Source organism: Hippopotamus amphibius, chromosome 9 (genome assembly GCF_030028045.1).
Source record: "Hippopotamus amphibius kiboko isolate mHipAmp2 chromosome 9, mHipAmp2.hap2, whole genome shotgun sequence".
Taxonomy (NCBI): domain Eukaryota; kingdom Metazoa; phylum Chordata; class Mammalia; order Artiodactyla; family Hippopotamidae; genus Hippopotamus; species Hippopotamus amphibius.
Window position 1 is genome coordinate 124,922,659 of NC_080194.1, and position 17,112 is coordinate 124,939,770.

Consider the following 17,112-nt stretch of genomic DNA (forward strand, 5'->3'; position numbering starts at 1 on the left):
ATTCTCAACCAGGGGAGATTCTGCCCCCAGGGGACAGCTGGCAAAGTCTGGAGACATTTTTGATTGTCACAACTGGGGAGGGAAAAGCTACTGGCATCCAGTGAGTGGAGGCCAGGGACGCTGCTCAACATCCCACAGTGCACAGGACGCCCCTCACAACAAAGAGTGAGCTGGCCCAGGCTGTCAGCAGTGCCGAGGCCAAGAAACCCTGAACTGGAGCCTTGACAGCCCTCCACCAACAGACTGGAGTCCACTAGTCCACTGCTGGGGGGAGATGAAAGAGGAGGGGACTCAGACAATGGACAATTTCTCCTTTGTCACCCCACCCTAGAGAAACATTCTTGGAAAATCCGTAACCAGGGAATCCTATCTTTCTCACTGATTTCCATTACAATTCTGGGAAAGTGTTTCCCACAGGAAAAAACAGTATGGGCTCCCCAACCCAGAGTCTGGGGTCGGGGCACAGAAATAACACCCACTCCCAGGAGCATCCTGCCTGGTTCATGCTCCAGTCTTTCCTCCTCCACAATCCTTGCCTCCAGTGGAGGGACGAAGCGATAATGGACTACGCAGTTTGTGCCTCTCCTAGGTACACACGCTAAGCTACACCAGACAATTAGTTTCCATTCACCAGCAGCTTCTACTGATCCTGGCATTGGACCCAGGCAGCCATTCCACAGATCCTGATCCCAAGAACACAGGGGCAGCTGCTGGCTGGGAGAGCCTCGTGGAGACCAGCTCATCCTCACCACACGTGCTCCCACATGGACAAGGAGAAATCCCCCTGCCCCCCAACTTCGCAGAGTGTCCCTGGGGCTCTCTCAACCCCCTTCAGCCGAATCCTCCCTTCTGAACCCTCCAACCCCCCTTGGGTCCCCGGTGTTCACTGTGCACCTGCCTTGGTCTCAGCAGGTGTCACAACCCCAATCAGAACACAAACACTTCCTAGAGCTGTTCTGGACTGTGCATTTTAACAGCACACCCAAAGCCTTAAAAGCCTGAGAATGTTAAAGGAGCAGAGCTATAGGTGGGGTCATGGTGACCCACTGGGGGATGTGCTGCCTGCACACCCACCTGGTACAGGGGAACCAGCTGCCCAGATGCTCGTAAGTGATGGCTATGACCTGGGAGCCAGGAATGGGGCTTCCACGAGGCTCTGCTCTGGCTCCCCAGACTGGAACTAGAAAGGCCCAGGTAGGCATGGACATAGGTTGTTTCACCAAGTTATCAATGAGATGGTAACGGTGAGCACAAAGTGTGGTGGACAAAGTGGGTGGAAATGAGAAGACGGATCCCTTTCCAAAAATTACATTGAGTATTAAACTGTACTTGGAACAGGAAGGCACTAAGGGGCACTGCTATGTATCAAGACCTGATATGCACATAAGATCAGTGAAAAGGGCGTGTGGGTGGTGAGTGAGGTGCAATCCTCCAGGTGGGGACAACCCCACCTCCTCTTCTAGGGCAGAAGCTAGAGGGGAGAGGATGGCACAAGGGATTAAAATGAAGCTTCTAGGGAAATAAGGCCATAGGTGTTATTTCCATCTTTATTTTTGTTTTGTTTGAGCATTTCTGCAATTAGTGAAAACCATAAAATTACTCTGGTTGAAGTAAGCCTGAAATGAAAAGCTTCTAAGCCTATGAAAAAAAGTTTAATCTGCTTTTTTCTTCCTCAGAATCAAAACTGTCTTCCTTATTGGCGTCCAGCATAAATCATCCCTGACAATGGCCCAAGGGAAGCCGTGGTTCATCTACCTGAGGATTAAATGGCTACAGCTGCGAGCAAGGCCCCGCTAGCTCCCTGAAGTCTCCACCTGGGATCTGAACCGTGGAGCTCAAAAATCCAAGAAGAAGGAACATCTCCCCAGATCTCTTACCGCTGCACACATTCCTTCACCACTTCATACTGGCCAATGGAAGCCGCTGTGTGAAGATCCAAGGGGACGGCCAGCTCCTCCCGGCTGACCTGCGCACCCAGCCCATGCCACATGGACAAGCTGCGGTTCAGCAGCTCCGGCTCGCTGGCTTCATCGCTGAGCTCCGACATCGCTGTGGAGGGAGGCACCGGGGTTGGTTAGGTCTTTCCTTCCTGGTAGTTACATGGAATGAAACAGGATGGTCACAATCCTGCCTGCAGCAGACAGCTTTGTCACTGCCCTAGCAGACTGCTGCCTATTGCACCCAGCTCCTGGGACTGACCAGACAACTTCCTTTCAATAAACACTGTATGTGGGAATTCCCTGGTTGTCCAGTGGTTAGGACTCCGCGCTTCCACTGCAGGGGGCCCGGGTTCCATCCCTGGTTGGGGATCTAAGATCCTGCACGCCTCACGGCGCAGCCAAAAAGACAAAAAAACGGTATGGTTTGGGCAGCTCCATCATGCTAGTACTGGTGAGCTTGTCACTAGACAGAAAAAGAAGAGCACATATCGTGAGTCATAAACTGTGGTGCCTATTTTTCTCCATCAATCCCCATGCCCCCCCATTCTAGAAAGGGAGTCCTCCAGGAACTCATGCAGCCTGACAACCTCTTGGATGGGCAGTAGAGAAATGGGAATTGGGTCAGTGGACCAAATCAGCTCTCAGATGTGGTAAAAAAGAACCTCAGACTTGGAATTAGATCAAAATTTAGCTTTGCTACTTAGCATCTTCAACCCCTAGTTCCTCACTGTTTACTGGGGACATGATATTTCAAAGGACTGTGGTTAAAAACACATGGAAGGGACTTCCTAGGTGGTGCAGTGGGTAAGGATCTGCCTGCCAATGCAGGGGACACGGGTTCGATCCCTGCCCCAGGAAGATACCACATGCCGCGGAGCAACTAAACCCATGCACCACAACTACTGAGCCTGTGCTCTAGAGCCCATGAGCCACAACTATTGAGCCCACATGCCGCAACTACTGAAGCCCATGTGCCTAGAGCCCATGCTCTGCAACAAGAGAAGCTACTACAATGAGTCCATGCACCACAATGAAGAGTAGCCCCCACTCACTGCAACTAGAGAAAGCCCGTGTGCAGCAACGAAGACCCAACACAGCCAATAAAATAAATTTGAAAAAAAAAGAAAAGAAAAAAAAAGTTACAAAAAAAAACCCAAACACATGGAAGAATGGACAAACAGTGGCACGTCCACACAATGGGACGCTACTTGGCCATAAGCAAAAGGAATGAACAGCTGATACACATAACACATGATGAACAAATCTCAAATGCATTATGCAAAGTGGAAGCCAGACTCAAAATGCTGCCAACTGTATGATTCATTTACAGAACTTTCTAGAAAACATAAAACTGAAGGGGGGGACTTCCCTGGCTGCCCAGTGGTTAGGTTTCCGTGCTTCCAATGCAGGGGGCATGGATTTCATCCCTGGTCCAGGAACTTAGATCCTGTATGCCATACAATAAAAGTGCATATGTTTAAAATAAATATTTTAAATATAAAAAAAGATAAAACTAAAGGGTTGGCAAATAGATCAGTGGTAATAAGGGTGAGGGGTGGGGGCCCACAAAGGGACTGCAAGAGGGAGTTTGTGGGTGATGGACCTGTTCAGTATCTTGACTGATGGACATATGACTCTATACATTTATCAAAATTCATAAACCTGCACACCAAAATAAGCATATTTACTGTATATAAATTTTTAAAAACAAATTTTGGAAAATAATGGAAAGAAAGCCCCAGCACAGAAACCAGAATGTCACCAGTGTTCAGCAAAGGTTAACTGACTAGGAATCTAGCTATGCATCTCTTGAAAGTGGGAGAGACGAGGGGGAATGGGATAGATTGGTAAATTTGTTGGGTGACACCTTCCCCGAGATGGGACAATAGCAAGATGAAGAGCCCTTCATTCTAGGAATCCTAACCAATCAAGCCCAAGTCATCAGCTTCCAAGAGTGACATCCATCTCCTGTTCTACTTGTGTGGGAAAGAACAAGGACCAAAGTGTAGAAAAGGAAGAGAAGGAGGAAACAAAGAAAATTACTTCCAATTCAGATGGCCTAAAGGTACCACAGCGATTCACAGATGCCATTAGCATCTCAATCTCTACTAAAGAACGCTTCCAAGCCCGAGATGACAGCCAAGATGGCCAAACAACAAACAAGTCAGCAACCTGGGGGACAAAGAATCTGTAGGCCCTTGGCCAAAGCGTGTGTAACAAAGTTCAGAGCAAAGCCCTGCTTGCTGGAACCACCTCTCCACACTGGCAGGGCCTGAGAGCAACCAGCTCTCTCACTTTGCAGGTGGCAACCCCCAAGCTGACAGTCCTGGCCACTGAGCCAGGATAAGAATACCAATAAGCTGAGTGCCAGTTCAGCGCTCCTTTCAATACACCCCTCAAGCCGTCTCTGGGTGCGTTTCTTCTCCTCCAAATGCCTCCTCCAGGGTGCGACCCACGTTCTCTCTCCTGTTATTGGAGTCTCACCTGACACCTGCAGAACGCTGAGGGGCAATCAGAATCAGACTCCCACTCAAGAAGCCCACAGAGGGAGAACTCGGATGCCAAGGGACCATTACGCTACTATTACTTCCTTTATCACCCTGCCACATGCGAGACGCTCTTACAATGACGCTATTTGTTATGAACAAAATTATATGCACGCATATATCACGTACACTTATAGGAAATCTTTTGCATATCGCTTCCAGAATTTGTCTCCAGGAAGTAGCACTAGGAATGCGACCTCTTAATTTTCCTTCGTGTTCTGTCCATTCTGTAAAATGCTAAGTATCTGTTACTTTTAAAGCAAACCAAAAAAAAAACAACAAAAAATGACGTTGGTGGTGACCATCACGCCCACAGGGAGGAGGTCTGTAAAAGCCCGAAGGCCCCGCGTCCCGCCCCGGGGCGTGGGCCTTCCGCTGGCCGGGGGTATCCCAACCTCGTTCTCAGGCCCTGGGGAGGGTAACCTAGGGAACTACCCAAGCACAGCCGCCGCCTCCCAGTAACCCTACACCGCACGTGGCTTTACCATCCCCGCTCCCCAGCGGCAAAGCGGACGCTCAGAGTCTTAAACTCACGTGGCGAGCCAGCCGCGCGGCTGGGACGCCCCGCGAGCGCACAGCAGGTGCGGGCACCAGGCAGGGCCGGGCCGCCGCGGAGCCTACCTGCGCTGGGTCTCGGGCCCCGGGCAGCCCTTGGGCTGCCGCCGCCGCCAACCCGCGTCCGCTCAGCGCCGAGCTCCCTCGGCCGCACCCGCCCGCCTACCTCCGCGCCGGCCGCCGCCACAGCGCGCGGACTCAGCGGCCCCGCTCCCGCCCCGGAAGTGGTTGCAGGAGGCGCGGAGCACGCCGGGACGCTCGCCGGTCCCCGGGCCCGCTGCCGGCGCACCCGGACCTTCCTGTCAGCTCGCCCGGCTCGCTGTGTGACGCCCCCGACAGCCAATGAGCAGTGGGAGTTCGCCCTGCCCCGCCCCTCCGCTGGCCAGGGTAACCAATCGTGTTTCAGGAGAGGCAGGACGCGCCAAGTCCCGAAAGAGGAGCGGGGGGTGGGAAGGAGCTGGTAGCCCAAATGTAAGACTCTTCTGAGCCGGGATTTCGAAGGCAACGACAGCCTCAGTAATTGCGCCGCGACCCAAAGGGGAGAACACGACTAGAGGGACGCGCTGGAGGCTGTTTATATCTCTGTGAGGACCACGCGGGGAGGAGAGGCGGAGGCTGGAAGTGAACGGCCAAGGGCCTGCTGCAGCTGCGGAGATAAATGTTGGGAGTGGGACGGGGTAGGGGTTGGAGGAAAGAGCTGGGGGTCGGTGGGAGGACGCAAGATGGATTTTCCTGCTTCCGAGCTTTAGAATTTAAAAGCCTGACCCGGGAGGACGTTGGCGTCTGGTTGTCATAACAACCGGCTGTCGGGCGGCAGGAGGGGCCATGGGCGGGGCTAACGGGCTGCAGCCAAGAAACGGACGTGGAGACTGAGTCAGGATTCGGAGGGAGTGGAGCTGCTGTTTCCTGTAGCGTTCGGCGTAACCTTAGTCAGCTGGGTGAGCGAAGCTCTTCAACCTGGCGTTTTGGACCCTTCACGATCTGGTCCATTTGCACCGCATATTCCAGCAACTGGAAACTTCTTCCCTCACGTGTTGGGCACTTTTCACTCCTCTGAGCTCTTACGTGCTCTTCCCGAAGGCTGTAATGCCTTTTCCTCGCCTATTGCCTTGTTCTCCTGGAGAACTTATCAGTCTCTGGTAGTCCCCTTCACCCGGGTGAGTCTCATTGCCCTCTGATCTGCCCTGCAGCGGGAGAACATCCCATTATGTATATACCAGATGTGTCCCCACCCTGCTGTTCCCACGTCAGGGTGCATCTAGCTCCTGCCCGCACTCCCGTGAGCACAGAAAAAGCAAGAAACCCCCACTCACCTCTCCTGCTGCTTCCCTGATGAGGGCCAGGGCTGGGGCAGGAATGTTATTTTTCCATTTTATAGTTACAGAGGCCTCTCAGGCTGCAAGTACTCTCCAGACACTGGCTGTGAAGTACCATCACCCCACATTTCTAAGCTCCCTTGACTCCTGAGGGACCGGGCCTTCTGTTAGACTCTGGGATACAAAAGGGGGGTGTTGGCTAAGTTCCTGGGTATAGAGGGTTAATTTGAGTGTCAACTCCAAAAAACGTGTCCTGGGGACTCCAAAATGTCTCTAGTCTGTTAAGTTGTAAGGGCCCAGTAAACAGCAGCAAGGGCTTGAAATCCCCTCTGACTTTGATACAAATTCTGTCTTTGCTTTACCAATAATATAACCTCTCTGAGCCTATAAATGTAGATAACAATAGTATCTATGTTATATGGGATATATATAGCTTACATATATCTATATATCATACAGATGTATCTATCATTCTGTATTTCATATCCATATACCTACATATCAAGTACATATATCATTATCAACACATATGCCTATATATCATCATAAAATATCACTATATACACACATCTGTAGGCTCCATACTGCACTTCGCGCGTGCGCGCGCTCACACACACACACACTGCCTGGCACTCAGTAACAGGAACCTGCAGACTAGAAGGGAGATGGGGTGGGTGGTCTCCCAATCTGTTTTCAACCCCCAAGGCAAGGGATGGTATATGACTTTAAAAGGCAGCCCCCTGAGTTCTTGACCGTTTGCTCCTGGACCCTCTCACCTCACTCCATGTCTTCTGTAAGGCTCCTTGGATGATGGCACGCTGAGAAGCATCCCATGGCATCCCATGACAAAGATGTGGGGCCCTTGCTGCCCAATCCCTGGGACGCCATCCTTGAGCAGCTCCCATCTCTGGACTCAGATTCCTCCTTGGTAAGCAAGTGCCTTTTTCCTATGTCTTCCTAAGCCCCCACTGCATTTTCTTCCCATGACAAACGTGATGCTGACCAAGGACAGCTTTGGAGCTTAGCTCAATGTCATGTACGTGAAGCACCAAGGCTCCCTGTTGCAGAGGACGGGGAGGGCCAGACTCTGCTCTTTCAGCTGTCACCTCACAGCCCTGTTCATTCAGTGCCAGACATTAAGTGAGCAGCTGCTGTACGCAAGGTCTTAGGGGTGGCAGGTACGTGCAGAACTGGGCGCCCTGGATCTCACCTCCACCAGGTGGTGCTGCTGAGCCCACTTCTAAGTCAGCAGCAGGAATCAGCCACCACAAGCCCTTTGGAAGAGAACTGGTCTTGCCAGACAGCTGGAAAGCAGCAGGGCAGGGCGAGTGGGCGGAAGCTGAAGGCCTCGTAGCCCTACCTGCTGCCCTATAATCCAAGAGCCCTCTCACTTGTCCACAGTCAGACTGCGAGGAAGAGGAGCTGTTCATCTTCCAGCGAAATCAAACCGCCCTGATCCCAGATTTGTCAGAGGAACTGGCCGAAGACCCTGATGGGGCCTGTGTCACTTCCTCTTGGTCTCCTCCTGAGGTCTGTGGAATCCGGGGATCCACAAAGCCAGGACCCTTCTGGCAGAAGAGGGTGTGGGTGTGGGTGTCCATGGCCCTCACTGGACTCTAACAGCAATGTGGGTCTAAAGAGGTTAAACCCCTGGTCTAGCATCTCTGCACACCCAGGCCTTTCTCCAGGTACAACCCAAAGAGTTCAGACACCAAACCTCTTAGGGCCTAGTGCACGTCATGCTCCCAGGAGCCCAGAACACTTGGAGCTGGGGATAGGGACTTGATTTTCTGTCTGATTTTGCCCCCTGCTCTTCTCTCTGACCCCTCACCACACACACACACACACACACACACACACACACACACACACACACACACACACACACACACACACACACACACACACACACACACACACACACACACACACACACACCTTCCAGCTGTCCTGTTTTGACCTGAGCCTCCCTCAACTCAGCTGGCTTCAGCACTATCTAGCTCCTCACAAAATCTTGCACTCCCTAAACATTTATTGACTGAATAAGGGCAACAGTGGGAATTCAGAGGTAAGAGGTGCCCCTGATGGGGGAGGTGAGATGAACACAGAAAATAATTAGAAAATGCCGCAGAATGCTCTGTACCTAAGTATCTTAGTTGTGCTCATTGCCAAATGTCAGAATAAATTTTCCATCTTCTTGTCTCCCCATTTCCCAGGGTCCCAGGTAAGACCAAGAACTCTTATCTAAAGCTAATAGCTTGATGCTTAGTTTAAGCAGTGGAAGATTTTATTCGGTAACTACTGACAGCAGGGGAAAGAGCTGAGCACCGTCTGATTTGTGCAAAGGTGACTGGGTGTTTCAAAGGGAGAATGGGGTTAGGGGCTCAGTAGAGTCAGAAAAGTGAAAAATTACACAGAGCCGATCAGTGAAGATGCAGTTAGGCCAGATGTGTCTGCCATCTGGCAGGTGTGGGAGTCAGGAGTCTATCCTCTCACAAGGAAGGGAGCCAGAGGCCCTGTCCTTCCTGATGAGTGCATTTCAAAGAGATGACTCTCAGGTCTGTGAGAGACTCTTCTGGTTTGTAAGAGACATGTAGTCACAATTATAAGGCCTTTTTAGTAAATGCTCTAAGAAAAGGAGGTCGGGGCCATCATCAGGTGTTGGCTAGAACAAACAGTAAATTCTCCTGGCAGCGTGGGGCTTTCTCAGGCAGGCATTTTAATGGGGGGCTGGGGTCACCCTAGGGACACAGGCTTACGCTGCCAGAAGCCATGCTGGAGCTTGGTGTTGGGATAGAGTGGGTGCATGCCGAGACTCTGCAGTTCTGAGTGCAAGCACTGACACAGGCTCATCTTACAGAGCCAGGGCATGTCCCCTCCCAGCACCATGACAGAAGTCACCCACGTCCTCAGCCATGCCGAGAAATATATCTGAAATAACCCCAAACAGGAGAATTGCCAGGGCTGCCAAGTCCCCTGGTTAGTTCAGCTGGAACCACGTCCACATCACCTTATTTTGTGTTTTCTTCATTTCTGCAATTACCTTGGCAACTCTTCTGGACAATTATTTTTTAACCTAGGATGGGAAAGTCTGTTCCAACTCACAGGGGTTGAGGCTGTGGGCTCGCACTGGAGACAAAGAGCTTGGGTCTCATCTTGTCTGCCTCTAACAGCTGTGCACCTGTTCACACTGGCCAAAAGGTGGGAACAACCCAAGTGTCCATCAGCAGACAAAATGGATAAACACAATGAGGTCCATCCACACAACGGAATATTATTTGCCCATGAAAAGGAATGCAGTTCTGACACATGCTGCAACATAGGTGAACCTTGGAAACACTAAGCTAAATGGAAGGACACAAAAGACAAATAGTGTGTGATTCCACTCCTATGATAGATCTAGAACAGGCAAACCCACAGAGACAGGAAGTAGATGAGAGTTAACCAGGGGCTAGGGAGGGAAGATAAAGAGTTTCTGTTCAGGGTGATGAAAAAGCTTTGGAAATAGACAGTGGTGATGGTTGCACAACTTTATGATATACTCCACGCCACTGAACTGTACATTTAAAAATGGTTCACATGGCAGATTCTATGTTTTATACACATCTTATCACACACAAAAACTCCCTGATATATGTTTTGAGGCTGCTAACTGAGGATGCCTGTCTCCCCCATAGCTGGCTGCGGTGCCTGTGGAATCTGCCACAGAACCCTGGGGGGAGTGGAACGCATGGCCCCGGCCCCAGGAGTCGCCCTCTCTGGAAGCAAGGGCCCCTGGAAGGCCTTGGCAAAGCTGTGGCAAGAGCAGCTCTCTTCTCAGGATGCCTGCGGAGACCCCCATGTGGCAGGATGACAATGGGGGTACGGCCTTCAACACCAGCACATCACAGAGTCCTCGCCAGGGGCCACAGGGAGAGGCCACCCTCCCCACTCAGGAAGCAGGCCTGCAGACAGAGCCCCCAGGCCCTGCCTCACAGGCCTGGGAGGGCTCAGACTCTGCAGACCGCAGAGCCCTCCGGAGGGAGAGAAGGAAGATGATTGAGAAAGACATACTCCACAAAGTCACCTGGGATGCCCGGGACCCAGCCTGTCATGATTGGAACCAAGTGAAGAAGAAGCCCTTTGATGCTTCGGAAATGCCACTGGAGGGGCCCCCAGGGGGACTGCCCGTGCTCTCCCTCCAGGTAGGAATTCCCCCAGCCCGGGCTTCCCTGGGGCACTGGTCCTCCCCAGGCCAACTCAAGGGCCAGCCCACTACGCCTGTCTTAGTCTCTTTGGGCCATGATAACAAAAATCCCATAGATGGGGGGCTTAAACAACAAAAATTCATTTTTCACCATCTGGAGGCTGCAAGTCCAAGTTCAGGGCTCCATCACATTTGGTGTCTGGGGAAAGCATGTTTCCTGGTTCATTTGGAAAGGGTGAGGGAGCTCTCTGGGGTCTCCTTTATAGAGGCACTAATCCCATTCATGAGAGTTCCACCCTCATGACCTAATTACCTCCAAATACTATCACATTGGGGGTTAGGATTTCAATACATGAATTTTGGAGGGACACAGAGATTCAGTCTACAGCAACAACCTTAGGTCCATGGCACCAGGCCCACCTCAGGCAGGCAGTCCTACCTATCTGACAGACCATCCTCAGACAGAGTTAAAGTGAACAAGGAAGAGCAAGGAGACCCGTGTTCTTAAAAAAAAAGAAAAAGAAAAAAGAATACTAATCCCAAGCATGATTGTGAAGATATGAGATAGAGAACAGACTTTGACAAAACATAATCTCAAAATCTTCAAGCCCTCGTTCTCATACAAATAGTGAGCCCCTGTTTACGCTGTTTTTAGCTCATTAACCAGGGAACCAGCAAGATGACAAAGCCGATTCAAAGAGATTATGAGAAACTGGGCTTTTCTACATGGGGGGGGGGGATGCAGAGATTAAATTGCTACATGAAGTACGATAGGTCAGCACCCACAGGGCAACAGAACTGGTACCTTTGGGGTTAGCTGCGTGAATGGACAGAAAAGAAAACCATCGCACTTGTCAGTTTTACAAAATTGTCAAAACAGGTGAGCCCTGGTCACCCATGCATACCAGCCCTCCCCTAGAAAGATGGGCTCCTTAGAATATGCTCCCACATGACACTGAAACATCAAAAAACTTTTTTGCCTTGACAAATTTTCTTAACTTAGAAAAAATTGACATCAAGGTGTCCGTGGAGGTCCCTCCTACCAATTCCACCCTATCAATTCCATTCTTTCCTTGAATCCCTTTATTTGTACTCCCCTATGGGGCTACAAGGAGCTGCAAGGCCATGTACAAGAAATACTAATTCCTGATCAACGTCCCAGCCGCCCCCGCCCCGTCACACCACCGCCCCCACAGCCCTCTTCTGAGCCCTCTAGTCCTAGCACTTGCCCGGAACAATCCATTTCTTAAAGAGCAAAATGTTTTAACCTCCCAACATTCTAAACCTGCATGAACCTAAATAGTTTTAAAATGACACTGAATTTCCTTCAAGTCAAACAACATCTTTGTGCCAGAAACGAAAGTATGGCCTAAAAAAGGCCTGGGAAGGGGGTGGCAAGAAAGACAGGCCCCATCTGCCTTCACGGAGGCGGTCCCATGCGGGGGTGGGTGAGTGGCGGTGGGTGAGCAGCCGCCGCATCTCAGCCCTGGTTTCTGCCGGAGACATCCCAGGACAGCCTCCATGGGTCATGGCAGCTTTGAAATTTGACGCTCTTGTCCCCAGGACCCTGCAGCAGCCTCGTAATCACCTCTTTAATTATTTCAGCAACTTGAAGAGTGGGATTTGGATCAAGTCCTTCAGAGTCTGACAGGGCGAGAAGAGGACCGGGGAGATGGTGCTCCTGCAGCCATGTGGCGGGCAGCGGACCACCTCCAGGGCCAAGGTCTGACTGTGAGCACTGGGGCCCAAGTGCATCCCCACAAGCAGCTCCTTTCAGGGCCTCCCAATAAAATAGGGCAGTGGGCTGGGCACGGTCAGCCCAGCAGCTCGCCATGTCCTCTCTGCTGCTGGGCCCTCACCGTCCTGAACACCCAGGACACAAGACGTCATCCATCCATCCATTCATTCATCACTGACTCACTCATTCATCCATCTATTACATATGTACTGCCTGCTACGTGCCAGGGTGGACCAGGCCTTGGGGATACGAGAGGAGACCCTTTCAGACAGAGTCCCTGCCTATTCTTCCTCCCCACCTCCTCAGACTTGCCTCTCTTTCTGGGAATAAAGTAATCCCGCATTTTGCACCCCTTCAGCCAGCTCCTAAACAGAGTCCTGCTTCCACTGCCTCTGTGTTTACCAAACAAAGACAGGGATGACTCCTTCATTGCACTTGTAGCCTGGCTCTGGGTGGTTTCATAAAGTTCCCCATCCCCTCCTGGCCACTCTGGCCCACAAAGGTGAGTGGAGGCAGGTCTGAGGCAAAGGAGCTGTGGGGTTCCAGGCCTCTGGTTCCAGAGCAAAAGCTCCTTTGTGGCTGAGGCCCCTGGTGCTTTGCTTTTATTTATTTATTTATTTTATAATTATTTTTTTTAGCTCTTTATTGGACCTGGTGATTTTTTAAAAAGGGTTTTGTTTGTAATTTAACCCCTTAGAACAGGATATAGAGAAATTCATCCTCCTGCATGGTGTGGCAGAGTTGGGGGGCTGTGGTTGGTGCCCCCTTTTGGTGGGCAATGTGACAGAACCTTTTCACCATTTAAAGGCACATAAGCCTTTGATTAAGCTATTCCACTTCTAAAGTCTGTCCTAAACACACCCTCACGGATGTTCACTGCAGCATTCATGCTTGTGAAAAAGTGGAAGCAAACCACATTCAGTATTCAGTAGGAGTCCAACTAATCAGTCAACCAAAGAATTCTCTGCACTTCAACAAAGGGAATCCACCCATCCATCCATCCATTTCTATCTCAACACAGAAAGATGTAAGATACATTCAGTGAAAAAAAATCTATAGAGGATGATCCTGTTGCTATTTAAAAAAAAAAAAAAAGCAAACAGCCCTGTTACCAATGGTTCCCTCTGACAAGTGGGACGGGAGCGAGGACATGCTCTACACTGTTAACAGGAGGTCACCCTTGCTTCCCGGGGCTCACACACAGCTCCCTGCTCACGAGGTCAGTGCCCCTCGCCCTGCTAAGCTGGACGGGGTGCCACACAAAGGCTGTGAGCAGCAGAGGGCGGGCTGCGCCTCCCCTGGCCCCCGGCCTGTCTCCATGCACAAACCCAGGCACGTCCACGTGAGGGGTCCTGAGGCTCAGGCTGCTATGAGTCAAAGGGGGGCCGCACCGCCACTAAGTTGCTCCCCCTCTCCCCACAGACCACACTGAGCCAAGCACCCAGGACAGGCTCATGGAGCGACTCACCCTCCTGTGTGCCACGCAGTCCAGAGCCTCTTCCTCTACCTGGAGGGTGCCTTCTGACGTGCCCCAGGACACCAAGCCGCGGGAGGCCAGAAGCAGGTGGGATTTGTTAACCCGTCCTCTCTAGAATCCGCTTCTCTCAGCGTTTATGGGGCGTTCATTTATGGGTGGGGCACTTATGTGTATTTCTCTTTCATCTCAAGAACATGATCAGGTAGGTGCCACCATTACCCCGATTTTACAGACAGGGAAACTGAGGCTCAGAGAGGTTGACTTGCCCAGGACATAAGTGACAGAGCTGGGACTCAAGCCCCAAAGCACCTGCTCTTTCCCCACCCCATGGGAACCCTCCCTTCACCGTCCATGCAGCCTCCCCAGAGGATGGCCTGCCCCTCTGGCCACCATTGACTGGACCAGCCCTGGGCATCTGACCCCAGCCAGACCAGCTGTGGTGAGAAAGGCTGAAGCTTGGGGGTGGGGTGGGCAGAGGTGGGGACAGGGCCCTGGGGTCCCTTAAGTCCCAGCTGTACCCCAACTCTTCCCACACTCTGGTTGTCCAACCTTTTTTAGGAATCTGAGAGCCAATAATTCCCCTACTTGCCCAACCTAGTTGGAGTGGGCGTCTGTCCCTGACAACCCAACTTTCCAGTAAAAAGGACACTGCACTGTCCAGTCAGTGGCCACTGGCTACATGTTGCTAGTGCAGCTGAGGAATTGAATTTCTAATTTAATTTTAAGTAGCTTAAATGTAAACTTAAATAGATACTTTTGGCAAGTGTCCACCATACTGGAAAGTACAGATACAGGATGTGTGATCACCATGGAAAGTTCTGTTGGACAGCGATGGCCTAAATCTTGAGGGTTGTTCTCAAGACCTGCCTCAGTGTCCTGCATGGGGGTGCCCAGCCGGTGGCAGCCAAGCCCCGCACAGGTGACACAGTGATCACTGGGGAGTGACTCAGCCCCCCAGCTCCTCTCACCCCAGATGCGCTTCCAGGGAGCTGGGCTTCCAGGCACTGGCTGAGGACACGCGGCTGAGGAGTCCAACGGAGCCTCCCACAGTCTTCATTGACCTGCGGCCAACAAAGCCATCAGACCAGGGGCTCTCGGAAAGGTACGGGGAGCGGTGACAGCCCTGCAGCAAACCCGCTGCTTCAGGCTGCCACACTGGCCTCGTGAGGAAGGGGGATTTGGACAGGCAGGTCCTGGGGGCATGGCTCACTTGAGAAGTGCTTTTAGTCGGGAACTGAGCCTGGCCCACAATCCCACTGGGTGCCAACAGCAGGCTCTCCCCGCAGGAAGGGAAGAAGCTGGGGCCGAGGGCAATCTTTTCTGGGCGGAGCCCTAAGCAGACTTAGCCTAGGCTGGGGTACCTGGCCCTGGCTGCGTCCCTCCACCACTTGCAGGAAGCCCAGTGGCCCTTTGGTTTCGGCTGGCTTGGCTTTGGCTAGCCTGCCCATCCTCCTGCCTTGGGTGACCAGGGAGACCTGGGTGGGCGGTTCAAGTCCCTGGTGAGAGTCATGCCTGGCTGGAGTGGACTGGTCACGTCCAGAGGAACCCACCTTTCCTCTCCCTGCAGCTCCAGCTCCAGCTCCTCTGACAGCGAGGAGGAGGGGGAAGAGGAGACAGCAGCTCAGAGAGACCAGCAGGGCCCAGCCAGGCTATGGTAACCAAAAGGGGGCTCCCACCACCCGAGATGCTCGCCTTGGCCTCAGCAGCAAGCCCCAGCCTACATGTTAACACTGGTGCTTCCCGGTGCTTTTGGCTGTCTGGCACCCACGGCGCTAGCACAGGAGAGTGTGGGCGGGTCTGGGAGGCAGGCAGAGTAGCCCAGCATCGCCTGGCCTGGCCTGCTGTCTTCCAGACATCCCCAAGAATGCCTTAGCTTGGTCTCAAGGGATTACATTTTTTTTCTGAAAAACAGCTCCCAATTGATTTGCTTCCTACTAGTGACAGCAATGGAAGTGAAGAGAAAGTGTAGGGATGGACTAGTGACGGCTGTCAGCCAGAAACGAAAGGCTTGGGTCAATTAAGTGAAATGTCAAATTCAGGGAGACTCAGGTCTCTGATGTGCAGAGGTCACCCCATTGTCGCAGGGTGAATCTGCATTATATGCTTTGTCATTTTTGGAATTCCCTTTGGGAACGTCAGAGTCTAATGCAGCATTTCACCAATTTGGTGTGTGGCTAGGCATTACAGGAATAAAGAGGGAAGACAAACTTGGGTTGAGAAGTGTCATGCAGGTTTCCTCCCAGAAGCCTTTAACATGCTGACGTGCTCTGTGACTTGGGGAGGGCGGGGAGGCCGCAATCCTGACTTATTTAGTCTTGAGAACCAGACACCTGCTCTGGAAGCACTCTGGCTTTCCTATGTTTGTGTTCTGTTTCAGTGGCGAAGTATTGGGAGGTTGGCTCCACTTGGCACTGATGGAGGATGCTTCTCTTGTGTCACAGGGACTGCACGGGGAAGAGTCGGCTCCTCCAGCAGCTCTGGGCGTTTCGGAAGGCATCAGCTCAGCCCGAGCTGCCTGCCGGCACGGGTCCCAGCATCCAGAAGGCTCAGGCCCTTGGAGATACAGCCGGATGCAGCCCTGGGGGGGAAGCAACATGTAACACTCTGGGTTGAGAGGCAGAGCACCCAGGCCAGACGCCCACGAGGAAGTCCCAGGGCCCTGGGGGACCCTCTTGGGCCAGGGACAGCCACAGAGGTCCTGGTGCCTCCTCTGGGCCAACGGTAGATGCCTCCGGTAACATATCTGAGAAGGTGAGTGGATCATCTGACTTTCCACTGACACCCGAGGCCCTGGTGGTCCCCTCACTCTCCCATTTCCATCAGAATGTGCCTTTGCAGCACAGGGACCCTCCAACTGAGGGTCTGCCGCCAGCCCGCTGCTAGATTTAGTCAGAACATCTTCACACACAGAGAGTAAAGATGCCAGTGCAAACCTGTACATTCAGCATGACAAATTAAATGGCTGCAAGTCCTCTGAAAAGGGACCAGAAGGAAACACCATGAAGACAACGGTTTTGTTCTGATAATGGGACTACAAGGCTTTTTCACCTTTTTCCATTTTTGCATTTTCTTCTCTTTAATGTGCATGTATTATTTCCATCATACAAGTTTTTTCACTTTGTTTTAACTATAAAACTGAAGTAAAGTAAAACTTCTTTAGAGAATTTCAGGGTTGAAAAGGTCTTGAAAAATTTAGCTTGATTTTCTGGGTCCTGGATGTTTTTTGCTCTTTTGTGTTCCTAAATTCACACCCACACCACACACACACCCACCCACCCACCCACCCAGTGGACATTCTGATAGAGGAATAGACAAAGTAGCTTTTTTTTTTTTTTTCTTTAACCAAGACACAAA

At 51.7% G+C, this 17,112-nt stretch overlaps 2 protein-coding genes across 11 annotated transcripts in view; one reads left to right on the forward strand and one right to left on the reverse strand.

Annotated features, from left to right (window-relative positions):
* Positions 1–5,251, reverse strand: part of ANKS3 (ankyrin repeat and sterile alpha motif domain containing 3) — a 33,634-nt gene extending 28,383 nt beyond the window's left edge. For 9 of the 10 annotated variants that reach the window (XM_057750858.1, XM_057750856.1, XM_057750855.1 and 6 more), the window contains exons 1-3: positions 5,108–5,251; positions 4,616–4,713; positions 1,878–2,049 (exon numbers count right to left, since the gene is read on the reverse strand). In XM_057750858.1, the coding sequence (XP_057606841.1) occupies positions 1,878–2,049; positions 4,616–4,637 (194 nt within the window). In that variant the 5' untranslated portion in view covers positions 4,638–4,713; positions 5,108–5,251. Of the gene's footprint in view, positions 1–1,877; positions 2,090–4,615; positions 4,714–5,107 lie in introns of all 10 variants that reach the window. The other variant, XM_057750859.1, reaches the window with a different exon arrangement.
* An 808-nt stretch (positions 5,252–6,059) lies between these two features.
* Positions 6,060–17,003, forward strand: DNAAF8 (dynein axonemal assembly factor 8). The gene is given in 10 exon segments (XM_057750866.1): positions 6,060–6,198; positions 7,156–7,285; positions 7,759–7,887; positions 10,035–10,541; positions 12,149–12,266; positions 13,704–13,845; positions 14,732–14,860; positions 15,326–15,412; positions 16,200–16,329; positions 16,331–17,003. Coding segments are annotated over 9 exon segments (1,491 nt in total). The 5' UTR covers positions 6,060–6,198; positions 7,156–7,189; the 3' UTR covers positions 16,484–17,003.
* The last annotated feature ends 109 nt before the right edge of the window (positions 17,004–17,112 follow it).